Genomic DNA, 26,428 nt, shown 5'->3' on the forward strand with positions numbered 1-26,428 from the left:
AGGAGCTGGCACAGAGCCAGGCACCAAGTAGGCATTCCTTGACCTTGCACCCCAGACAGTGTCACCTTCTCCTGACTCACAGGCCACTACTCAGGGCCAGCCCGTTTCTTCTGTCCCTGAGGCCTGCATGCTGATAAACAGAGGTACTCTCAAGCCCTGTCACCAATGGCACAGAAGCATTTCAAAGGCACAGACAGCGAGCCGACCACGTGTAGCTCAGGAGCATGCAATTCCCAGGGGTCGGGCCTCCTGTGCCGGCGGGGGTGGGGGGTGGGGGGAGGCGGACAGAGACACTTTGGGTCCCAGAGAAACTCTACCCCTGCTCTCTCACAGACCTGCCACCGCCTGGCTGTCTCCCCTCCCCTCCTGTGACTTCTGCTGAGACCACAGTCTTGGCTTGATGGCACCCCCAGGAGCTGGTCTTTCTCCAGTCCTCGTAAGCACACCAGGGTGGCAGTGTTGGGGGTGGTTAAGCTCAGAAAATCCAGCAGAACTACTGCCTCTAAACCGGAACCATCACCATCTGATCTTGGGCTCCCAAGGGACCAGTGTTCTTGTCCCTTAAATGTCACAGCGGGGAGGAGCCTTGGCAATCCCCTGACCCAGTCCTTTCATTGACCCCCAAGGACATTGAGTCCCAGGGAGTGGAAGTGGTTGATCCAGGGTCACAAAACAATAAGTAGCCAAGCCAGACCTCTAACTCGGGGGTTTGGGATCCAGCATCCTTTTGTGCTGCCAGGGATCAGGTGGTGGGGAGGAATGAACCTGTTGGTGCCTGTCAGTCCCACAATAACCATACTCTGCCCGCTCCCCTCCTTGGCCTCCTAGGAAGCAGAGCACTGGAAATAAATCCACCTCCTTCACACTCCTCTTCCACCCCTCAGCCACAGTACAGGTGTGTGGGTGCTAGGAAGTTAGCGGAGCTCTCAGGGCTGGCGGATACATCTCTCTTGACTCACAGGCCTCCTGAGCCAGCCCCTCTGCAAGGAAAGCCAGCACTGAGGCTCCTCCCCACCCCACTCCTGCTCAGGAAGGCCAAGGTCCAGGCCTGGACTTTAAACACCTAACCCAACTGTGCCTCAGTCCCACCTGAAGCTGTGGATAGCCCCAAGAGTGGGAAGCCCCGGAGGGGAGGCCCAGCTGGAGCAGGTGACAGGAATCTTCCTTAAAACACACACACATGTACACACACACACACACACACACCCTCAGCCACACTGTGGCCAACTCTTTTGATTGGGATTGAATCACTGATGCAGCAAGATGCTCAGGATGACACAGCAAAGCTGTAAATAAATGGCTCCCAAAAGCACTGTGCCTACCCTCCTCTTTCGACCTCTATCTTCTTACTCTTAGAGGTTACCTGAGGATTGCTCTCAGGCCAACTGAACCAGAAGGAACGGGGAGGAGGTGGGTCACCGCAGGATACACAGAGAAACTACACATGGTCCTTGACTCATTCCAACCTTCCTTCCTGTTCCCAGCAGACCACACACAAGCTCACACACACATACATGTGCTCAAGCACACACGTGTGTAGAAGCACTTGCAAACACATGTGTGCATACATACACACACGTAAACATGCATGTGCTTGTATGCACACACTTGCACACATGTGAGCAAACACATGCTTGCACACATGCAATGTATAAATAAACCACAAAGAGTGCACATACCTGTCATGCCTGCCTGCATGCACGTGTATACACATGTGTGCACACATATGCATTCACACACAGCCACGCTCTCCTCACGCCTCCTCACCTGGCACACAGGAGACACTGAGTCCACCTGTCTCCTGTGTGAATAGCGAACAAATCAGTCTTAGGGGCTCTGCTTATGGGTGAGGAGGAAGCAAGGTTAAGGCAAATTGGAGCTAGACCCTGAAACTGGGTGGGAGAGAATAATGGAGAACTGGGCTGCAAAACAGCAAACTCAAACACCACAATACATTCTCCCTCCCCCACAAAAACAACTTTCTTGTGAAGAAGAAAACCTAATTCAGAGCACCGTAGAGTGTCTACTTGTGACTCCTGTTCTGCCTCCTCCTCGCCCGCAGCCTTGATGGGTTGACCTTGAGTCTTTGAACTGATGTCAGTGGTTGGTACTGGGTACAATGCTCAGCTTGTAACTTAGCGGACGAAGCCCAGATGCCCTACCATGGAACCTGTGTGTGATTTTCAAAGCTGTCTGTGGGTAGCTTGGTCAGAGGGGAAAAAAGCAACAGGATCAACATTTACAAACAGGGCCTGGAGCTCCCATGTAGCTGACTCCCATCATTTCTGTCTTTTTCCTGGGCAACAGTTCTGGCAGCACAGTGAGTGGCTGGATGTGGTGATCGATGACCGCCTGCCCACCTTCAGGGACCGCTTGGTTTTCCTCCACTCTGCTGACCACAATGAGTTCTGGAGCGCCTTGCTGGAAAAAGCCTACGCCAAGTGAGTGACAGCTTCCCCAGCTCGGGCAGCCTCCCGACAGGAGTCTCTCCACTGGCCTTTGGGCATCTATGGGCTGGGAAAAAAACAGGGCTCTGGGTTTGCAGGTGAGGCTCGGCAGGACCCAACCTTCTCAGGGCTCAAGAGGGGATGGAGGTGGGTTTCCTGTCATGGCCTAGATGTGCCCATCTTTGGGAACGGTGGCTACATTCATGACCCTTTGTCTCCCTGGGTCGTGAATCTGGCCTTTGGAAGAGCTGGGAAGGCAAGCGGAGGGGAATTCTGGCTGTGCCGACAGCACTTAGTGCTTCAGACTTCTCCGACACTGGTATGGCTCAAACATCTGGGCTGTCACCCACATGGATATAGAGACATCGATCGTCCATCCTACAGGATGCTTCTTTTTTATTTTTAAAAAATCGTGATAAAATGTATGTGACATAAATTTTACCATTTTTAAGTGTGCAGTTCAGTGGCGTTAAGTACATCCACGTTGTTGTGCAGCCATCACCACCATCTATCTCCAGAACTTTTTCATCTTGCAAAACTGAAATTTTGTCCCTATAAACCAATAACTTCCTATTCCTCCCTTCCCCCAGCCCCTGGCTACACCACTCTTCTTTCTGCTTTTATGATTTGACTAGTCTAGGAACCTCATATAAATGGAACCAAGACATTCATTTTTAATCACCAGCCAAATGGCCTCAGTTTCCTCAGGCTGTCAATTTGCAGCCCACTAGCTTGTTAGTGAAAGGCCACAGCAGCCTGAATTCGATCCACAGATGATGGCAGAGCTCCTGGGAGCCACTTGCAGGTTCAGCCTGGATCTTCAAGCCATGAGAATCCTATCCCCAGAGACAGAAGCAAGGATGGTCTTGCTTCTACCTCCAAGTGGGGCATGAAAGTGGCAAAAATAGAGTGAAGACATACTGTGGTTAAATTAATCCTGAATTCAGCAGGACAGAATTAAAACCATCAAAGAAGAACCAAAGATGCCCACGCTTGCCCTCTGTCCCACCCAGGTCTGTGCAAACACTATCAGTGCCACTAGACAGGGCTAAGGGGACACAGGGCACTGTTTCTGAGTCCAGTGGGTGGAACCCAAGCCCAGCTCTGCCCTCTGGTGAGTGCCCCACACAACAGGATGCAAGCAAGGCAACAGAAACTGTGCATCATCTAGTTTCTAAACATAAAAAAGGTTTATTAGGGTCCTTTAAAAAGGCCAAAAATGGTTGGCAGAACAGTTCACAAAAAAAAAAAAAAAAAAAAAAAGATGTATAGATGGTGTTATGGTTAGTTTTATGTGTCAACTTGATTGGGCTAAGGGATGCCCAGATAGCTGGTGAAGCATTATTTCTGGGTGTTTCTGTGAGGATGTTTCTGGAGAAAATAGCTTTTGAATCTGCAGACTGAGTAAAGAAGATTGCTGCCACCAATGTGGATGAGCATTATTCAAATTGTTAAAGATCCAAATAAAAGAAAAAGACAAAGGAAGGGTGAATTCCCTCCCCCACTTCAGCTGGGACATCCATATTCCCCTGCCCTCGGACATTGGAGCTCCTGGTTCTCAAACCTTTGTACTCAAACTTGGACTACATCATCAACCCCCTGATTCTCAGGTCTTCAGACTCAAACTGAATGATACCACCAGCTTTCCTGGTTCCCCAGTTTGCAAATGGCAGATTGTGAGATTTCTTGGCCTCCCTAACTATGAAAGCCAATTTCAAATGTATGAAATAACCTCACCTAAGGGGTTGGAAAGAAAGGTGCTGACCTAAGTAACTTTGGAAATTAGTGGAGTCTGTAAGATTAAAAGCAAAAGAAATTGTACGTGAGTGCTGTGCTCTAGTTGCTAAAGTGGTTTCTCAAAGGAATACAAATGAAAAATTGATCTAATTATACACACATACTGAGTTGAACAATCGAGTGAATGGAGGGTGGACGGCAGGAACCGAGTTTCTCTCTATTGGATTGAGAGGTTACAGATAGGCACGGGGAGGAGGCCAGAATGATCCATGCAGATTAGAGTTGGAGATTCCAGAATTAACTTAGATATAGCTTAATAGAGATGGTTACGTAGAGATACATGGATCTATACATGGGTTATCATACACATATATATTGATCTATACTTGGGTTATCATACACATATATATTTCCTTGCTTTGTCAGTGAGAGGAGCTAGAAGCAATGACAATCCTGTAGCAACAAGCACACCTATGTCTCAAGTCTTGGTTTCTAAGATCATTCTTCAATCAAAGGAACTAGGGCTTCTTGGAGATAAGGCAAATTCTAGAACTGGGGCATACACACATACATACATATATATACACACATACATACATACATGCATACATACGTAAAATGAGCCTAGGTCATCTTATAGTCCCAGAAAGTGAGAATACATGCAAGACACACACACACACACAAATAAGGCTATGCCAAAAGGACACAAGAGCATGCTGAAGGAGCTCCAAACAGCCAAAGCTAGAAGAATTCAACCAACAAAACAGACAAAGCAGTACTGGATTATGAACCCAAGTAGAGGCCGGGTGCCGTGGCTCACACCTGTAATCCCAGCACTTTGGGAGGCCGAGGTAGGTGGATCTCCTGAGGTCAGGAGTTCAAGACCAGCCTGGCCAACATGGTGAAATTCCGTTTCTACTAAAAATACACTAATTAGCTGGGCATGGTGGTGGGCGCCCGTAATCCCAGCTACTTGGGAGGCTGAGAAAGGAGAACCACTTGAACCCAGGAGGTGGAGGTAGAAGTAAGCCAAGATCACGCCATTGCACTCCAGCCTGGGCAACAGAGCAAGACTCCATCTCAAAAACAAAAACAAAACAAAAAAACCACAAAATAAACCCAAGTAGAAAATAAATATCAGTGGGTCCATACTACTTTGAGTAAATGATCGTATAAATAAATGCAGAAGAAGGAACAAATATCCTGTGTAGAATAATTCCAAAAGATTATGTTTATATTCCAGCCTTGAGAGGTGGAGCATAACTCCCTAATTTTTTCATGCGGGCTGCACATAATGATTCCTTCCAAAGAGTTCAGTATGGAAAGGGGAGAGAAGGAGCAACTTTCCAGTGGAGAAACCTGACTAACACTATCTTAGCCAGGTGATCAAGGCCAGCATCAGCCGTGGTAAGGCATGTGGACAGCAGGTACCCTTGATATGATGAGATGAGAGAGGAGCTTTACCTCTTTGGTCTTCCTTCCACTAACCAATAGCTCTACTCTTTTTTTTTTTTAATTATTATTAACTTTTTTTTAGAGACAGCGTCTTGCTCTCTCACCCAGGCTAGAGTGCAGCGGCACCGTAATAGCTCACTGCAGCCTGGAACTCCTGGGCTCAAGTGATTCTCCTGCCTCAGCCTCCGAAAATGCTGGGATTACAGGTACCAACCACCACACCCAGCTATTTTTTTTAATTTTTAAAAATGTTTCATTTTTTATTTTTATGGATGCGTAATAGTGTACATATTGATGGTGCACATTTGATATTCTGATTACAAGCGCACAATGTGTGATGATCAAATCAGGGTAATTGAGACACTCATCACCTCAAGCATTTATCATTTCTTTAATAGCCCTAGTCTTATCACGAGAAAAAACATTAGACAAATTCTAATCCTGCAGTATGCCTGCCCAGGACTCCTCAAAACCGTCAAGGTCATCAAAAACAAGGACAGTCTTAGAAACTGTCACAGCCACGAAAAGCCTGAGGATACGTGAGGACTCAGTGCAATGTGGGGTCCTGAGTGGGATTCTGGAACAGAAAAAAGACATTAGGTAGAAACTAAGGGAGCCCAAATAAGCTGTTAATTATTAAGTCTGTTTTCACACTACTGATAAAAACATACCCAAGACTGGGCAATTTACAAAAGAAAGACGTTCAATTGGATTCACAGTTCCACGTGGCTGGGAAGGATTCACAATCATGGCAGAAGGCAAGGAGGAGCAAGTCACATCTTACGTGGAAGGTGGCAGGCAAAGAGGGCTTGGGCAGGGAAATTCCCGTTTTTAAAACCATCAGATCTGATGGGACTCATTCACTATCACAAGAACAGTGCAGGAAAGACCCACCTCCCTAATTCAATCACCTCCCACCAGATTCTAAAATTCTACATCGAAAAGCTTATTTAACAATCAAGCAGAGCACTTACATGTAAAATGCCTATGAATAAAAGAGATGACTATGAAAGAAAATGGTTAGGGGTATATGAGACCAGAGAAGAGAAAGGGCCTCTCTCTGTCCACATAGTCAGGCCCTGCTCCATTCCATGGGAGACTGCAGAGTGAAACACAGCATTTGAACCTCACAGCAGTCCTAAAAGGGAGAGCACAACTCTCCCTCATTTTGCGTATAAGAAAACTAAGGCACCGAGTGACCTGGTCATTCAGATGGTAAGTCGTAGAACTAGGATTTGAACCTGCGGCCACTCAGGCACCAGGGCTGCTGCTCTACACCACCACACCACACTGCCTCCCTTGCAGGAAGCTCAGGATCTTTGGCTTCCTCAAAGGTCCAAGCAAACCCTGATGCTTGCTTCCCGTCTTCCTTCCACACCACCCAGCCAGGACAAACCCTGGGAGATGCTTCTGGCTTAGTTAGAAAAGCTCTGACTGCAGGGTGCCCCCGGTGGCCTCCCTAGGTCCCTGACTGTCTCCTCTCTCTCCTGCCACCCTTGCAGGCTAAATGGGAGCTATGAAGCTCTGAAGGGAGGCAGCGCCATCGAGGCCATGGAAGACTTCACCGGGGGTGTGGCAGAGACCTTCCAAATGAAAGAGGCCCCCGAGAACTTCTATGAGATTCTAGAGAAGGCTTTGAAGAGAGGCTCCCTGCTGGGCTGCTTCATTGATGTAAGTCACTCATGAGCTCCCATTCCAGGCAGTATGCTGGGGCTGCAGTCTGCACCAGGTACCCCAGCCACACCTAAGAAGGGGCATAACTCTTGGGGGGCAGTGTTTATTCCCGCTAATTAAAACACAAATTTTAACCAGGCATGGTGGTGTGTGTCTGGAGTCTGAGGCAGGAGGATCCCTTGAGCCCAGGAGTTTGAGGCTGCAGTGAACTATGATCGTGTCACTGCTCTCCAGCCTGGGTGACAGAACAAGACCCTGTCTCTAATAAACAAATAACAAATAAAACACAAGTTTTTATTTAATGGTTGTCAAATGACAAAGGTAAGATGTACTTTCTTTATCAGATGGAACAATCTTGAGACCCATACAGGTGCATTTTTACCTCCTTCCCACCCGTTTCTCAGCTGCCTCTGTTCTCCAGCTCCACCCTGGGACTGGGATCACCTGGCCTGTACCCTTCCCAGCTCTCTCTCTGCTCCTACAGGCAGGCACACACGTCCACACACAAACATCAAGGTCAGTTGGTTTGATTTTACTGAAATGCGATCTTTCTATCTAGTTTTCTGAAGTTTTTTTTTTTTTTCATTTCATATACTATGAAAAAATAGCAGATAGAAGTCTAATGGTATTTTAACACACACATTTATAATTTTATCTCATCTTTTTAAAATTTTTTTGTTGTTTTTTATGGACTGCTATGACACTGTGTATTTTTTTTTTAATCAGTTCTAGTTTTCTGTTTCCTCTTAGATTAGCCATGGGGTCTGTTTTTCGCTAATGAATTAGCCAGTTCCTCTGCACTTTCAGGTTTGTGACGCAGAGCTGTGTGTCCTATTGTTATATGCTTCTTTTCGTCTCTGGGATGTATGTGATTGTGTCTTCTCTCTCACACTATACTACATGAAGGTGACAAGTTGTTCTGTTTGGGGACACAATAGTGAACTGTTCATTGGAGTCCACACTGGGAACGAGCGCCTCCCCATCCTGGGAAGAGACTGGAACTTGCTGCATTTCACTGCTAAACATCCTAGGGGAGTCCCGTGCATAGCCCACGCACATGGCCTGCACCTGGGGCAGCAGAAGGGGCTGGAGGTTGTGACCAGGCCAGGCCTGTAGCCGGGTCTGATCCAGCAGGGGAGGCTTGACTTAGACGGTGCGTGTGACTCTGCTCTTGCCATGTTTTAGACCGGAAGTGCTGCGGAATCTGAGGCCCGGACGCCGTTCGGTCTTATTAAGGGTCACGCCTACAGTGTAACGGGAATTGACCAGGTAGGTGACTTGAATTCCAACCGCAGGGTGAGGGGAGACGCATGATAATGCTAGTCCCTTAGGCATTTATTCAGTGTGTTGCAGTTTAAATGTCTGCCTTTCAGACATTTCAGGGAAACCTAAAGAGGCAGGCTGGAATTCAAAACGGCAAGCCAGGAAAGAGAGAAACCGTGTGATTCCACCGCAGCACAAAACTCGTTTAGCAGGTGGAAGCGCCTGTTCTTTGTTTATTTTTAATTTCCTTTCTTTCCCAATTCTCCATCAGTCCTGTGTTAATCAGGATTCTTCAGAGAAATAGAATCACTATGGAACCAAATATACGTACATACAATTAAGCACACACACATATCTATCTATCTATCTATCTATCTATCTATCTATCTATCTATCTATCTATCTATCTACATCACACAGTTGACCCTTGAACAACACAGGCTTGAACTTATGTGGGGATTTTCTTCAATTTCTGCCATCCCTGAGACAGCAAGACCAACTCCTCCTCTTCCTCCTCAGCCTACTCAATATGAAGATAATAAGGATGAAGACCTTTACAACGATCCACTTCCACTTAATAAATAGTAAATGTATTTCCTCTTCCCTATGATTTTCTTGATAACACTTCTTTTCTCTGGCTTGTTTATTGTAAGAATACAGTATACAATATAAATAATTATAGAACATGTGTTAATTGGTTCTTTATGTTATCAATAAGACTTCTGGTCAATGGTAGGCTATTTGGAGTTAAGTTTTAGGGAATACGAGATTTTTTGACAATGCAGGAGGGTTGGCGCCCCAACCCCCCACATTGTTCCAGGATCAACTGTAATACGATTTATTGTAAGGCATCGGCTCATGCAACTGTGAAGAGTGAGAGGTCCCGTGATCTGCTGTCTGCAAGCTGGAGGCCCAAGAAAGCCAGTGGCATAGTTCTGGTCTGAGTCTAAAAGGAAGGCCTAGCAACCAGGAACACCAATGGTAAAAGTCCCAGTCTGAGGGCAGGAGAGATTGATGTCCCAGCTCAGGAACCCAGGCAGAGAGAGGGAATTCCCCCTTCCTCTGCCTTTTTGTTCTAGTCAGGTCTTCACAGATGAGATGAGGCCCACCTATACCAGGCAGGGCAATCTGTTTTACTCAATCAACTTAAATCTCGTGTCACCCAGAAGCACCCTTGCAGACACAACCAGAATAACCTTGAAGCAAATATCTGGGCACCCCATGGCCCAGTCAAGTTGACATAACATTAATCACTACAAATCCCATTCTCTGTAGCTGTAGCCCAGGTGGAACTGATCCCGAGAACACCCAGACTCCACACAGCACCACCCTGACTTCGAGGGAGTGGTTGGTTAAGAGGAGAGATCCTTGAAGGGCACAAGGGGAAGAGAAATAAAGAGTAGGATGAAAGAGGAAGACACGAAGCCAAAGGTATCACTCTCCCAGACTCAAGCTCAGCAAAGCCCGGAAGCCTGCCTTGCCCACTCCATACCTCCCCTGGACCAGTCTTAAGCCCAGCACTTAGAAGGCACAGGTGCCCCTGGTCTTCTGTAGCCACCCACATGTTGAGTGACATCCTCTGAATGTATGGGGAGTTAAGAACACAGAAGGGAGGCCCTGCCCTTCCTCCTCACTGGAGCCAAGGTGTGAGATGCGATTGGACTCTTTGGGATTCTTTAGAATGTTAGCTATTTGTGTTGGTTCCTTCGTCCTCCTTCCCCATCCATACATGACTTGCAGGTCGCTCACTCAAGTGGGCGTGTGATTTTCTAGCTTAGATCTTCTACGTATTCCACGTAACAACAGAAACCTCCCATCATCTTGGTTTGCTTGATTTTGCTTCCTCTGCCCCTACAAGGAACTCACCTGCCCTGAACCTTTCAAATTAAATGAGCCCCTTAAATGGTGAGCCACAAGCCACATCTTGGACTCTGAAGAGTTGATGTTACTTGAATTTTTACACATCCAAAATATCATTTATGCCAAATGCATGAGGATAAAACGTTCTGACTGCTACAGCTTCTGGTTAGTCGATAACTAGAAGTCTTTTACTTTCACTCTCTCTCCTCCAAAACCCTTCTCAAATGCATTGGCCCTTGTCCCTGCTCCCAGGCAGAGCCTGAGGGTACACTGGCTCAAATATGGTTGAGGTAAACAGCAGGAATCCTCATAGATACCTGAAACAAGGAGAATATTGGGTTTCGAAGATGTAAAAGCTCTTTTTGTTTATTGTTGTGTTTAAATTCCCAGCATGTGCTTATTTTCTTATCATTCATCTGTGCATGGGATGCTAGGATGAAGAAAGTTCAGTAATAGTTCCATGAGCATCTTTGAGGACTACTTTTTACCATTCACTCTACTAGATGTTGAAGACGCCTAAGACTTGGCTCCTGCCTCTAGGGAGATCCCAGTCTAGAGAGAAACCCATCCATTTCTAGATTCACATGGACTAATTTCTTGTTAATTACAATTCCACTTTACTTCCCAGATGTGGCATAAGCATTTTGGTGCCTAATATAGTATCTTTGGCAATAGTAGCAATTATTCAATAGGAATTAGAAGGTTCCAAGGGCTGGTTAAGAACTGGCGAACTTTTACATACCTTCAGCAGCGTTTTAGGCAAGAGACTTTTCAACAACCAGTCCTGGATGGAGCTGGTCCACCTGGAGCTCATGGGTGAATGTGGCCAAACCTCCACCATATTTATCATCTCACACTTCCCTCATGCTTTTCTCTTCTAGGTAAACTTCCGAGGCCAGAGAATTGAGCTCATCCGAGTCCGGAACCCTTGGGGCCAGGTTGAGTGGAACGGGTCATGGAGCGACAGGTCAGTCACCCTATCCCGCCTCTCTGGCTGGTTCCCGGGGCATGTGGGGCCAGAGCTGGCTTGTGCAGACTTGTGAAGGAGTGACCTGTCTACCACCCTCCCGGGCTCTGACTCAGGGTCCTGTCCCGATTCTGGGGAGCCCCTTCTTCCTCCCCTTTCAGCCCTCAGGCCCACCTTGCATCAAGCTTGATTCTCAAGAAAGACTTACAACAGTACTCTAACTTTCACGAACTGTATTTATGTCAATACATAAATGTGTTACCTCCCATGGGGATGTTTATAACCCAGTGATATGGTGAAAAGCTTTATCTGTAGTTGTGAGTAGCTCCAGTAAGCAGCGTGCATATGCATGTGCGCCTGTGTGTTTGTGTGTGTGTGTGTGTTTAGAGTATGGGAATCCCTGAAATATTACCTAGTGTGTAACTATAGGATTCTCTCTGATGGTCACTAACCATGGCAGAGGACCAATAGGCCAGCAGAGAAATAGAAGTGGGACTGAGCGTGGTGGCTCATGCCTATAATCCCAACACATCTGGAAGCCGAGGTAGGAGGATCACTTGAGTATGAGAGGTTGAGGCTGCAGTGAGCTATGATTGCGCCACTGCATTCCAGCCTGGGCAACAGAGGAAGACCCCATCTCTTAAAAAAAAAAAAAAAAAAAAAAGGAAAAAAATAGAGGAAGTGGAATTGGATTTTCGTTTATTACAGAGCTGTTAACCAGAGTTTTGGTCTCCCAGTTATCAAGAAAGGTCTGCCTTTTCTGTGTGTGTCCCCACAGCTCCCCCAGCTCTGGTCCCTTGGGAAGTGGCCCAGGTGACTGGGAACCAGGGATGTTTGGGTGGGTGCGTGGCAGGGCCCGCCTGAAGCTGTTGCTCCTCCTCTGCTTGTTGGGCTCCTGAAGGCCTTTCTTGCCACACCCGTGGCCCCTGAGCTTCTGGGGAAATCTGAAGCTAGTCTAGAACTTGGTTAAAACTGAGCCAGGGTTTGTCTTCAGTCCAGACACAGCTACCAGGTCACCAGGCATGGTGCAGCTGCTGCTCTGTTAGCCAGACCCCAATGTGAGGGCAGAGCACACAGGCGTATGCTTTCCAGGCTGTCATCGCCCCCGTGGAGGTTCTCATCCCACCATCCTCTGCTCTGGCCTTGGCTGCCGCCTTCTGAGAACCAAGAAGCATTGGCAGAGATGAGCTGAGATGGGTTGAGGAGGGAAGAGATTGGCCTCCCTCTCCTGGCAGAAAAGGAAAGCACAGAGAAATATTGAAACCAAAATTAGTGAGACTACATCATGTTGTAAGATGTGCAGTGCCCCTCAACTTTGAAATAGTAGCCTATAAAGGGAAAATGGGCCAGTTTCTCCCATTTTCTGGGACTCACAGAGGTAGAAATAAAGAAAGTGCATTCTGACTGGGAGCCAAGGCTGGAATGAAGTTCGTCTTCCACTCATGCAGCCTCCATGGTTGATGCACGGGGCAGGAGCCATCCTGACCCCCTGACTTCGCTGTGCTGCTGGCGACATGTGAGTAGGGTTGAAGGCACCACGTGGTCAGCCTGTCAGGCCAATTACCTGGGTGTAAGCCACTTAAGATAATGGCTCCAAAAGCAATTAATGGCTGCCAGTTCCACTCTTCTGATCCTGGCCCGAGCACCTGGAGACAGGTCCCTGCTGATCCTCCCCTTGGATCTCCGGAGCACTCCGCTGATTTTGAGTCAAGATCACAGGATGAGAGGGAGCTGCTACATTGGCTGTAGCACCACAACAGTGGTGACATACTTTGAACTATTTGGAGGTGACTGTGGGGGTCACAGAAAATGCAATGAACTTGGAGTCACAAATCCTGAGTTTGGAGAATGACAGGCAGCCACTCCCACCCCCACTCTTCCCTGAGCATGTGTCCATGGGCCTACCTGAGCCCTTTCATCTGCAGGATGGGCACACATAGCTCACAGAACCCCACCTGGCTTGCTAGCGAGGTCACATACAGAAGGTGCCCAGTACAGACAACATCAAGCATGGGCAAGTGTAAGGCATTATCACCTTTCCAAGTGTCAGCTTATCCACTAAGGAGAGGCCAAGCACTGCTCCAGGTCACATGGCAAGTTGGAGGCCAAGCACGAAAGTCAGTGGACTTGTGGCTTCCAGCTGGGCTCTTCTGCTACCCCGTGGGCATGCAATGCCTTGCGACTGTCCCAAGATAATCTTCCATGTCGGTGGTTCAAATCATCCTCAGGGGTATTTTATCCATCAGCAGCACTTGGAGATGTACTTTCTGGCCAGCCCTCTTATTTGGGGGCCAGTGGCTCACTGGCCGCTGCATCCCTGGGTGCATTTCTGGGACCCAGTGAGTAGTCACTGAGCAGGACTTATTTCCTCCATAACCACACACTGTGGGTTCCACATCAAGGCCGTTGTTGCTCTTCATGACCTCTGCCTGAACACCAATTTTGTTTACTCCTAGTTCTCCAGAGTGGCATTCTGTTGGTCCAGCTGAACAGAAGCGTCTGTGTCACACTGCTCTGGATGATGGCGAATTCTGGTACAGTGCTTGTTCCTGTGTTAACTGCAGATATGAGCAAGTCCCATGGCCCAGGGGCGTAAGGAGCACCATGTTTCTCTCTCTCTCTCACTCTCTGTCTCTCCATTTTTTTTTTTTTTTTTTTTTTTTTTTGAGGCAGAGTTTTGCTCTTATTGCCCAGGCTGGAGTGCAGTGGTGCGATCTCATCTTACTGCAACCTCCCCCTCCCAGGTTCAAGTGATACTCCTGCCTCAGCCTGCCAAGTAGCTGAGAGTACAGGCATGCACCACCACACCCGACTCATTTTGTGTCTTTGGTAGAGATGGAGTTTCACCATGTTGGCCAGGCTAGTCTCGAACCCCTGACCTCAGAGAAACCACCCACCTCGACCTTTCAAAATGCTGGAATTACAGGTATGAGCCACCTCGCCCAGCCTTCTCTCTCCGTTTTTGGCAAATCAAATTCATCTGTCTCAGACCCCTCATATACACCCAGATTAGAGGGAAATTTAATCTCCCTCCTGTTTTGGTGGGGGCTCACCCCAGCTCTCGGTTTGTTGAAGAGTCTTCAGGGGGTTGCTGCAGTCCAATAGAGGAAGAGTGTCTGGTCTCCAGCCTGACATACCTCCTTGGTGCTCTGTGTCATCCAGGTTTACACAGTGAATTTGAAGACAGGCAGCTCTGCTGCTCATGGGGTCCATTCCCTCCACACCCACTTTGGTGAGAGGTACCTTTGAAGGCAGCTGCCCTGAGAGCATCTAAAGATATTGATCTACGTGGGAAGGAAACTTTTCTACTCTGGACTTTGCCTTGGCCTGAATCTCTTTGTTTAATTGAATCTTTGTGTTGGGCCTTCATCTCTAAAATCTTTTTCAGGCTTATTTCTTCCTGTTTGGGATCTAGAAGTTGGCCCTTCTAACCCTGCAAGAAATAATTTCTGGTTTCTGGCTCTATTCCCTTTCATGTGCTCCAACCAGTCAATTCTTGCCTGAACTCATCTCTTCCTTGTAACAGCTTTTAAAATACAACAACCCAAAACCATAACTATTCCAGCCTTTTTCATTCTTTTCCCGTAGAACACAGCCTTAGTAGTGATTTGCTCTGCCTTCTGTATTTTTACAGTTGTCTTAGTCTATTTGGGTGGCTATAACAAAATACCATAGACTGGGTGGCTTACAAAGGACAGGAATTTATTTCTCACAGTTCTAGATACCAGGAAGTCCAAGATGATGACACAGGCAGAACTCATGTCTAGGGAGGGCCCTATTTCTGATTTACAGATGGAGCCTTCTCACTGTGTCCTCACGCGGTAGAAAGAGGGCAAGGCGGCTCTCTAGGGCCTCCTTTATAATGGCACTAACCCCATCCATGAGGGCTCCACCCTCGCAACCTAGTCACCTCCCAAAGGCCCCATCTGCTAACACTATTACTTTGAGGGTTAAGATTCAACATACAGATTTAGGGGAGGCCACAAACATTCAGTCCATAACAACATGCAACAGATTTACCCAATGTTTTGCCACTGCATAACATAGATATCCCCATTTTCCAGCTCCAACAGTTCCATATTCCCTCTTGCCAAACTGCTAACATATTTTAGAATTTTGTTATGGCAGTTCTGTAATTCGAGGCACCAAAGACTCAAGGTAACACTAGCTGCAGTAGTGCAATAGGCCCCAGATGTATAAAGGCTCAAACACAGTGAAGTTTTTTTCTCACTCATTGTGACAGTCCAGGGAGGATGTTCATATTCTGTGGGTGACTCTGTTTATACAGTGATTCTATTGTGTGGCTCTGCCATCTTCTAAGGTCACGTGGTCATCTGCACGTAGCCAGCAGAAGAGAAGAATAAAATAAAAAATTGAAGAAGACACTCTCACTTTCTAAAAATCTTGACTCAGAAGTAAATGCATCACTGCTCACATTCTACTCCCAAATGGAAGGAGTGGGGTGCAGTCCCTAGTCCTGTGCTGGTGAATGCCAGCCATCTCTGTCTCAAGAACCATGAGGGCTTAAGTTCCCCAGATTTGTGGGAAATGTGCAGGGTGCTTGAGAGATTCCCAAGCTGTCAAATTAGAAATTACAGATGAACTTTGAATTTTGAAGTACAGGGGACTTTGACTTAGGGGGTTACAAGAGAGGAGCAAAAACTGCAGGAGGAAAGCTGAGTTCTGGAATTAGTATCATCACACTAATCAGTGCATATGAGCAGGAGGTAGAAACCAGAGTTTGAGAGGCTACCTGAGGTCAGGCTAGTGGAAGGAAGGTCTGGTACAGAAGGTGGGAGAAGCCGGGCAGAGGAAACTCAGAAATTCATAGCAGGAGGCTCCGCAAAGAGGTCCATGTGAGTGATCCATTGCCCTGACCCTCTTGAAGGAGCTGCCCCGACACCTGGGCTGAGCCTGCCCGAAGTAATGGGTGGTGTTAAATCATGCACCCTGTGCATGGAGCCCTTCCTCCTGGAATCCTGACTCTGAAACCCTGTGTAGCCTCTTTCCATCCTTCACCTACTCTAGGATGTACCTCCTGCAGCTCTCTTCTCTCCCCTTATGTATGAATTCCCCCTTTCTTCTGGATCATTCACCTTAGCACTCCAACACTATCATTTCTGCTACCTGTAAAGAAAAGAAAGCCTCCCTTGATCCACTCAAGTGACCGTCCCAGCTCTCTCCTCTCCTCTATAGCAAAGCCCGCCAGTTCCTCTTCTGCCTTACTCTCTCGACTCCACTCAGCTATGAGTGTGCCCCACCATCCCACTGACCCTGATGTTGCCAACGAGGCCACCCATTCTCACTTTGCTTGATCAGATCATTTTGATCCATCAGGAGCCCTTGATGTGCTGGATTGCAGGGGACCACACGCCCTGGTGGTCCTCCTCTTACCTGAGCGCCTTCTCAACATCCTGTCCTGGCCCCCTCTCATCTTCCTAACCTGTTAGCACTGAGGTGTCCCAGGGCCCCATCCGTGGTTCCCCTCCTTGCTATCTATTCTGACACTTTAGGCGTCTCATCTGGTCTCATGACTTTAAAAACTATCTTTACACTAATTCTCAGGTTTCCATCTTCAGCTCCTTTGCCAAGAATTCCAAAGTCACATACTCAACGGTCTACTTAACATCTCCTCTTGAATGTGTAATAGACATCTCAGATTCATGTGCCCAAACCTGACTTCCTGAGCTTCTCTCTCAAACTGTCTCACCACAGCCTTCCCCATCTCCATCCTTCCAGTCACTCAAACCAAACATCCTGATTCCTTTCATTCTCTCCTTCCCAGCAAATCCTGTAAGATTTGCCTCAGAATATCTCAAATCTGGCCACTGTTCCCACCTGCCATGCCACCAGCCTGGACCAAGCCACCCTTGTCTCTCACTTGGACACCAGCACTAACATCCTGGCTGCCTCTCTACTTCCACCTGTGTCCCCAAAGTCTGTTCTCAACACAGCAGCCATGGAGCATGTGACTCCTCCCTTTACTGCCTTCCAGTGGCTCTCCATCTTCTCAGAGTCAAAGCCAAAATCCCTATATCTACTTGACATACTGTGATCTCTTGATCTTATTCCTTACGGATGCCTCGTGCCTTCCTGGTGTTCCATGAGCACCTCAAGCACCTCTCTGCCTTGGGGCCTTGCTGTCCATCTGACTAGACCCCCAGCGAGCTGCTCTGCCCAGTACCTGGTAGTTCAGGTCTCCACTCAGAATGTGCCCCATCAGGAAGGGCTTCCCTTATCTCCCTGTTTAAAATAGCATCCCACCCTTACACTCCCATCCTTCAACCCAATTTGATTTTTCTCCGTAGCACTTAACATCTACAATAAATCTGTATTTTTACCCCAGTTTTTTACCTTTTTAACCTTTACTTTACTTTAAAAAATGTTTCCATCTCCCCACACTTTACAGTCGCCCCACTCCTTGTGAACAGGAACAAGATGATTTAATGAATAAGTGAATGATTTAATGAATGAGTGAATGGATGATGCCCTCACCATCGCCCTCCTGCGCATCGTGTCTCTCCACTTTGTTGCAGGATGGCATTTAAGGACTTCAAGGCCCACTTTGACAAAGTGGAGATCTGCAACCTCACTCCCGATGCCCTGGAGGAAGATGCGGTCCACAAATGGGAGGTGACCGTCCATCAGGGAAGTTGGGTTCGTGGCTCCACGGCTGGGGGCTGCCGCAATTTCCTGGGTAGGTAGGCTGCCTGTCATTCTCTCTGCCACTCCCAAGTGTCCATTCCAACCCAGGACACCAAAGGATAAGGGCCGGGTCCTCAGAGAAAGCCTGAAACATAGTAAGATTTCAAAAGTGACTGGGAAAAGAAGGCTGCAAAGATTTAGTTGGGTAAGAATTGTTTGGGGAAACTCCTTTGTTTTACCACTTAGGTTATTTTCCAAGTAATGGAAAGCATGACTCATGCCAGTTTAGCAATAGAAAGGATTTATTATCTCACATAATCGAAGAGCTCGGAGGAAAAGTAGGGTGGGCTTCAGGCACAGTTCTATCAGGGCCCTGATTCCATTTGCTTGTAATTCACTGTTCTGCCCTCTTTTCTGTGTTGACTTCTTTCTCTGTCTGGCTTTCTTTATAATCGCAGGAGGACTGGCAGCAGTATCCAGGGCTTCCTGAGCCCTCATTCACGTGAACAGCAAAGCTCCTGGGGTTATCAAACAAAAGTTCTCAATTTCCCTCTAATTGGAAATTCCTTGAACCAATATTGCCCGGTGAATGCTATGCATTGATTGGCTTTGTCCAATCTTCGGTGGCAAGAGGGACTGGCATAGACCAATCAGAATTCATGCTGGAGCAGTGATCGAGATCAATCCTACTCAAACTGCCCACTATCAAGTAGATGCCGGGAGACAACCAGAAGTCCACTGCACTCTCCTCTGAAATACTAAGTGGAAAAAAAAAAAAAAAAAGATGGAACAAGCTTTAGCAGACTAGACCCAGAAAAATGTCCTTAAAAAGCTGCATAGGAAATGGTTGAAGAGAAGGTGGAAATGAAAGAGAGGATACTTTGCATTCTCGTTAGGGATTATCAGAAGTAGTGTAGGAGGGCTTATTGAACAGGGAGAGGAGGTATTACTTTCTCATGTTTGGTAGGATATGTAATGAGAGCGGATAGGTGTGTGTGTGTATGTGTGTGTGTGTGTGTGGTCTTTGGGGAGTTTTTTAAGAAAGGGAAAATAATGCACCTCTCCCAAATGACAGATACCTTTTGGACCAATCCACAAATAAAATTGTCTCTGACTGAGAAAGATGAGGGGCAGGAGGAGTGCAGTTTCCTTGTAGCCCTGATGCAGAAAGATAGAAGGAAACTCAAGAGATTTGGTGCCAATGTGCTGACAATCGGCTATGCCATTTACGAGGTAGGTGGGAACCACATTGCATTTCAGAGTTCTCCATCTGAGTTCTAAATTCGCAGCTCCTCCTCGGTTTCACGCCTGAGACTCAACCAAGAGTCCATGAACTGTGTCCAAAAAGCCAAGAGGAACTTCCCTAGGAAACCCCTCCCTTTCTTGCCCATTGCAGTGCCCTGACAAAGACGAACACCTGAACAAAGACTTCTTCAGATACCACGCTTCTCGGGCCAGAAGCAAGACGTTCATCAACCTGAGAGAAGTCTCCGACCGGTTCAAGCTACCCCCTGGGGAGTACATCCTGATTCCCAGCACTTTTGAGCCCCACCAGGAAGCTGATTTCTGTCTGAGAATCTTTTCAGAGAAAAAAGCCATTACCCGGTGAGTCAGAGGAACGGCTTCCAGAATCCCACTTCTTTTAGCAGTTTGTTCACACAGAAGTCATCCGGGAACTGCTGGAGCCAAGACTCCATTCTTCCGTTTTCCATGTGTACCTGAGAAACAAGGCAGGACAGTTTCTTTCTTTTCTATTATTTATTATTAATTTTTTTAGATGAAGTTTCGCTCTTGTTACCCAGGCTGTAGTGCGGTGGCGCGATCTCAGCTCACTGCAACCTCCGCCTACCAGGTTCAAGCAATTCTCCTGCCTCAGTCTCCAGAGTAGCTGGGATTACAGGCACCCGCCACCACACCCGGCTAATGTTTTTTGTATTGTTAGTAGAGACGGGGTTTCACCATGTTGGCCAGGCTGGTCTCGAACTCCTGACCTCAGATGATCCACCCGCCTCGGCCTCCCAAAGTGCTGGGATTACAGGAGTGAGCCACTACGCCAGGCTGCAGGACACTTTGTTAACTCATCTGCAAGGCAAGGCACATTTCCTTCTAGCTCTGCTCCTCCCTCCCTCAAGCAAACCATTGAAAAGTTGCTCTTTTCTACTGGTCCCAGAGTCATGCTCACGGGACACTCTTGGGTGGAGCCCTTCATTTTTCAGACCCTATTACCAAGAAGCTTCTGGGGTAAGAGCCCCATGCAGGGATGCCAGACATTTCTGGGCATGATGAAGGCAGTGGCTACTGCAAATTTCAAGAATGACATGTTCTTTCACCTCCAATTCAAATAAATGTTGGCAAATCTGCCTCTCATTTTACATACCCAATATTCCACCGCATCTTCCTCACAGTGTCTTAGCGGAATTATTTTATATCAGTTACTTCTGTGGAAAATGTTTCCCTTTACTGCCCATTCACCGTGGGTTGCTCTGTGGCACAGGGGGAAAAATGGTTCAAGATAGAGGAATCCATTTCTTTTCCCAATGACGATATTCTAAAGATTACGGAGAATGCTAAAATCTGCTAATTCTGTATTTAAGCTAGATAAGTCTCCAACAAAAAGTCAATCTGCACAGAGTTAACAAGAGAGACAGCTGTGAATACATGACTCACTCTAGTTTCATCTTTCGTTTAGTGAGATAGAATTAGATTGGTGGCATGCATTGAGAAGACTCAATTACAAAGTCTGGTGGGGTTTCTCAAGCTGATTACAAAAGGCATGGTTCTTTCTCTTGGCTAAATAGATGCTGAAAAGTCTTAAATTTTTAAACACTCTACCGGATAATTTTTCTCCAGCCTTCTCTCAGATACTAGTACAAGGTGGGAATGAGTATCCTAGTATCTGTTCACACAAAAGTACCCTGTATGAGATCCATGCAGATTGACATCTCTTACGGGTGGCAAGAACAAGAGAGACCCAAGTTATGCCAATGCCATGCCTCTTGTTCTCTATCCCATTAGTGTGGTGAGCTCAGAGTCACTGGCATGCATCAGGTGACTTGTACATGGTAAAAAAACCTCCATACTCAATCTTGCTCTGAACAAGATATTTTAGTCTGCTATGATACTGAGTATAAGAATCAGCTCTGTAGCTTGGTAACAAAAATTCACACTGAGCTCTGTGTGCATTGGTTTAGCTCTCAGGCTCCTGATTAAACAAACAAAAGTTCTGAAAGGGTTATGTCATGTATGCCCAGGGGATGAGGAGGAAAGGGAGGACTACCCTCATTCAACGTTAATATTTATTTGTATTCCCTTTGATTTTGATTTTATATCAGTTTTTCTTTGAGAGTGCTTCAAGTTTTAATCTATAAGACTGTATTCCTCCAAATGTTTTTAGCATCATCAAAAGCTGAAACCTGCTCCTCCTGTTAATATTACTACTATCCAAATACTACAAGTCCCCCTAAATATGTGAATAGCAAAAAAACATGATTGCATCATTTTCCCTCTTTTTCCCTAACATAAGCACAGAGACACCCATCCCTCCCCAACCCCACCAGTGGAATCAGGAATTTACATCTGTGAGGAGAGGCAGGAGTTAGGGATGCAGCTTCAAAAGGTGGTCTTTAGGCTGGGCATGGTGACTCATGCCTGTAATCCTAGCACTATGGGAGGCCAAGGCAGGAGGATCACCTGAGGTCAGGAGTTTGAGACCAGCCTGGCCAACATGGAGAAACACTATATCTACTAAAAATGCAAAATTAGCTGGGCATGGTGGCACATGCCTGTAATCCCAGCTACTTGGGAGGCTGAGGCAAGAGAATCACTTAAAACCCAGGAGGCAGAGGTTGCAGTGAGCCGAGATAGTGCCATTTTACTCCTACCTGGGCCACAGAGTGAGACTCCGTCTCAAAAATAAAACAAAACAAAAAAAATGTGGTCTTTTTGGTTCTGATTCAACTTTATAATCTTTTAAAATGCACCCCCTCCCCAATGCCTATCACTCAATAGGCTGAATGGTCTCTGACAGATATGCATCCTCCTTGAAGATGCAGAGTTCATGGAGAGTGAATGTGTAATGCAACTGCACTGTTTATGGGTCATTGGAGGTGCCACTATTCTACAAAACACTTTATCCGTTGCCTTTGTTAAAGTTCATCAAAGAAATAGGGAGTGACTACTGGCTTAACTTCTTTTAGTTACATAAACCCAGAATTCACAAGTTCTTAGTGATGGCTGATATAGTTTGAATATGTGTCCCCATCAAATCTGAAGTTGAATTGTAATCCCCAGTGTTGGCGGTGGTGCCTGGTGGGAGATGTTTGAGTCATGGGTACAGATCCCTCATGACTTGGTGCTATCCTCGTGATACTGAGTGAATGCTTGTGAGATGTGGTTGATAGTATGTGGTACCTGCCCCACCCCTGCTCCTGCTTTTGCCATGTGACATGACTCTTCCCCCTTCTGCCATGATTGTAAGCTTCCTAGGCCTCCCTAGAAATCAAGGAGTCAAGTTAACTTCTAGGGAATATACCATGCTTCCTTGTAAAGCCTGCAGAATTGTGAGCCAATTGAACCTCTTTTCTTTGTAAATTACTCAGTCTTAAGTATTTCTTTATAGCAGTACAAGAACAGCCTAATACAGAAAATTGGTACAGAGGAGTGGGGCATTGTTAAAAAGATAACTGAAAATGTGGAAGTGACTTTGGAACTAGATAACAGGCAGAGGTTGGAAGAGTTTGAAGGCCTCAAAAGAAGACAGGAAGACGAGGAAAAGTTTGGAACTTCTTAGAGGCTGGTTAAATTGTTATGGCCAAACCATTGATAGTGATATGAACAGTGAAGTTCAGGCTGCCAAGGTCTCAGATGGAAATGAGGAACTTATTGGGAACTGAAGCAAAGGTTATGTGTGTTATGCCTTAGTAAACATCTTGGCTGAATTGTGTCCATGCCCTAGGGATCTGTGGAAGTTTGAACTTCATAGTGATGATTTAGGGTATCTGGAAGAAGAAATTTCAAAGCAGCAAAGCATTCAGGATGTGACCTGGCTGCTTCTAACAACCTATACTCAGATGTGGGAGCAAAGATATGACTTAAAGTTGGAATATATATATATTTAAAAGGGAAGTGGAGCATAAAAGTTTGGAAAATTTGCAGCCTGACTATATAGCAGAGAAAGAAAAAGCTTTTTCGAGAGAGGAATTCAAGCAGGCTGTGGAACAACCACTTGCTAGAGATATTTACATAACAAAAAAGGAGCCAAGTGCTATAACCAAGACAACGGGGAAAAGGCCTCAAAGGCATTTTAGAGAACTTTGCAGCAGCAGTCCCTCCCATCGCAGGCCAAGGAAAAAAATGGCTTCATGGGCCAGGCCTAGGGCCGCACTGCCCTATGCAGCTTCAGGACACTGTTACCTGCATCCTAGCTGCTCCAGCTCTAGTCTCTGCTCAAAGGCACCAGATACAGTTTGGGCTACTGCTTCAGAAGGTGCAAGGGTGCAAGCCATAAGCCTTGGCAGCTTCCATATGGTGTTAAGCCTGCAGGCACACAAAGTACAAGACTGAACGAGGCTTAGCAGCCTCCACCTAGATTTCAGAGGATGTATGGAAAAGCCTGGATGCCCAGGCAAAAGCCTGCTGCAGGGACAGAACCCTCACAGAGAACTTCTACTAGGGCAATGCAGATGGGGAAATGTGAGATTTGAGGCCTTGCACAGAGTCCCCACTGGGGTACTGCTTAGCAGAACTCTGGGAAGGCGGCCATCATCCTCCAGACCCAAGAATGGTGGATCCACTGGCAGCTTGCACCTTGAGCCTGGAAAAGCTACTGGCACTCAACAACCCATGACAGCAGCCAAAGTCACGGGGACAGAGCTCCCCAAGGCCTTGGGATCCCACCCTTTGTACCAGTGTTCCCTGGACGTGGGACATGGAGTCAAAGGAGATCATTTTGGAGCTTTAAGATTTAATGACTGCCCTGTGGGATTTCAAACTTGCATGGGGCCTGTAGCCCCTTTCTTTTGGCCTTTTGGAAGGGGAATGTTTACCCAATGCTTATACTCCCATTGTATTTTGGAAGTATAAAATGGAATTTGCATATCTTGGAACTTGATTTTGATTTGACAGGCTCATAGGCAATGGGACTTGCCTTACCTCAGGTGAGACTTTGGACTTTGGACTTTTGAGTTAATGCTGGAATGACTTAAGACTTTGGGGGATTATTGGGAAGGCGTGATTATATTTTGCAGTGTGAGAAGGACATGAGATTTGAGGGGCCACGGCAGAATGATACAGTTTGAATATGTGTCCCCACCAAATCTGATGTTGAATTGTAATCCCCAGTGTTGGAGGTGGGGCTTGATGGGAGGTGTTTGGGTCATGGGGGCAGATCTCTCCTGGCTTGGTGCTGTCTTCACAATAGTGAGTTTGCATGAGATCTGGTTGTTTAAGCGTGTGTGGCAACTCCCCCACCCCTTCACCTTCTGTGGTAATTGTAAGTTTCCTGAGACCTCCTGAGAAGCAGAGCAGATGCCAGCACTGTGCTTCATGTAAAGCCTGCAGAACCGTGAGCCAATCAAATCTCTTTTCTTTGTAAATTACCTACTCTCTGCTATTTCTTTATAGCCATGCAAGAATTGCCTAACACAATGGCTGTCCCTCTTATTTGCATTCTGAGCAAGGGCTGAATGACTAAGGGTGGGGGTGTCAATGTGTGGGGTCTGCAAACTCTGTGAAATGTAAACAGCACTGAACAATAAGGGATTCAATGGGACAGAACCTTCCAACAGCTCTGGACTCTTCAGCTCTGCAGATCCCAATGAGAAGTTAATCCACAATTGAGGCTGTGTGTTTTTCTGCCCATACAGGGATATGGATGGAAATGTAGACATTGACCTTCCTGAGGTGAGTCTTCTGATGTTGCTATGGAGTATAGGATTCAGGTGATGGTTCTGGAAACCTTCCTTCTAATCACAGAGTCATGTAAAACTCTGTGATTCAGGGAGTGGTTATATGCAATCAAGTAAGCGTCTATGATTCTAACCTCCTGGAGACCAAGATGTGTGTCTTCTAGTCTGTGCTCCTCTAGTACACAAGGACCTGGCATGGAAGTGAGGTGGGTGCTTGGTATAAAGTTCTGTTCGATATCATCTTCCTCTGTGCTACTGTCAACTGAAATAACAAACACAGAGACACTCTCTAAAAGAAAAGCTATTTATTTGGGGATAAAGCACTGCCATGGGAATATACATGCCACAGTAAACTATGCACATATTTGGGGAGGTAAAAGAGGACAAAGGTTTTTAAAGAAAAAAATGAGAAGGATTACGTAATTGTTTTGAAATAATTATCCTTGGCTACAAAGATCAATAACAAAGGTGAGGCCAGGCTGATGTTGGACAGGCAGTTGCTACGTAGAGGTAGAAGTATTTCTGCGTATGGTTGCAAGGGCTCTGTGAAAGGTTGTGGTTTTTGCAGCCTTTTGTGATACTTTTGTTATCAGGCAAATAAGCATGAGGACCTTCTGGCCTTCCCAAGCTCTATTTGTCAGGGTTTTCTTAACATTAGTGACTTCATTTTGATTGAATAACTTTCACACTACCAACTGCACCTGAGAGGAAGCTGCCACTTCTGAAGGGGGTAGATTATCTTTTAATTGTATTTTAAGAAAACTCATCAGTGAAAAGAAAACCAGAGAGGCAGGGAGATGTTTTTTACTGTGGACTCAGGGGAACACATTACATCTCCCCTACATTATGTGTGTGTGGAAGGGGAGCCGTGGGGGTGGTTTTACCCTCATCCAAGGGCTGGAGGACTCTCCAGAGGCGCTGAGATGCTATAGCTGGAAACAGTCTGACACATCCAGGGGCAGCAGAGATCTGCTTTTAGGAGGGAATTTGCTTCTCCATGCTGGGGCACAGCTTATTAATGGTGCTAAAAAACCAAAGACACCAAAAACCACCCAAAACATTTACTGAGCTCTTTCTATATACCAAGCCCAGAGCTCAGTGCTAGAAACAGACTCTTGCCTTCAGTGATTTTACCAGCTATCAAAACAGATGATGAAGTGAGTCATTGCAGTCCAGGGTGGTAAGAGGTAAGCTAGAGGAAGTGCAGGAAGCATGAAAATCCAGTGGCCAGGACCTAACTTAGGCAGGGGTCAGGGTTCTTTGGCCTCCTCGTCTGTAAGGCAAAAGGGCACCACAGGTCCAGCTAATAGAGTCCTTCTAGTCTCACCTTCTAAAGAGCCTTCATGAGAAAATGTTCCTCACGCTACAGGACACAGCTTGTGCACACCGCATCAGGAGGGTGACATGGGGCTGGGCACAGAGGCTCCTGGCTTCTTTCCTGCTATTTTTGTCATGTTTCCTTTTTGTGGATCATT

At 46.6% G+C, this 26,428-nt stretch overlaps 1 protein-coding gene across 1 annotated transcript in view; it reads left to right on the forward strand.

Annotated features, from left to right (window-relative positions):
• Positions 1 to 26,428, forward strand: part of CAPN9 (calpain 9) — a 53,110-nt gene that overhangs the window by 12,960 nt on the left and 13,722 nt on the right. The window contains exons 4-12 of the mRNA XM_050769506.1: positions 2,308 to 2,441; positions 7,142 to 7,310; positions 8,499 to 8,582; positions 11,318 to 11,403; positions 13,860 to 13,937; positions 17,940 to 18,100; positions 19,124 to 19,281; positions 19,445 to 19,653; positions 24,912 to 24,948. Coding sequence (XP_050625463.1) covers positions 2,308 to 2,441; positions 7,142 to 7,310; positions 8,499 to 8,582; positions 11,318 to 11,403; positions 13,860 to 13,937; positions 17,940 to 18,100; positions 19,124 to 19,281; positions 19,445 to 19,653; positions 24,912 to 24,948 — 1,116 coding nt within the window. The remainder of the gene's footprint in view (positions 1 to 2,307; positions 2,442 to 7,141; positions 7,311 to 8,498; positions 8,583 to 11,317; positions 11,404 to 13,859; positions 13,938 to 17,939; positions 18,101 to 19,123; positions 19,282 to 19,444; positions 19,654 to 24,911; positions 24,949 to 26,428) is intronic.

The sequence above is a fragment of the Macaca thibetana genome, chromosome 1, assembly GCF_024542745.1.
Source record: "Macaca thibetana thibetana isolate TM-01 chromosome 1, ASM2454274v1, whole genome shotgun sequence".
Lineage (NCBI taxonomy): Eukaryota > Metazoa > Chordata > Mammalia > Primates > Cercopithecidae > Macaca > Macaca thibetana.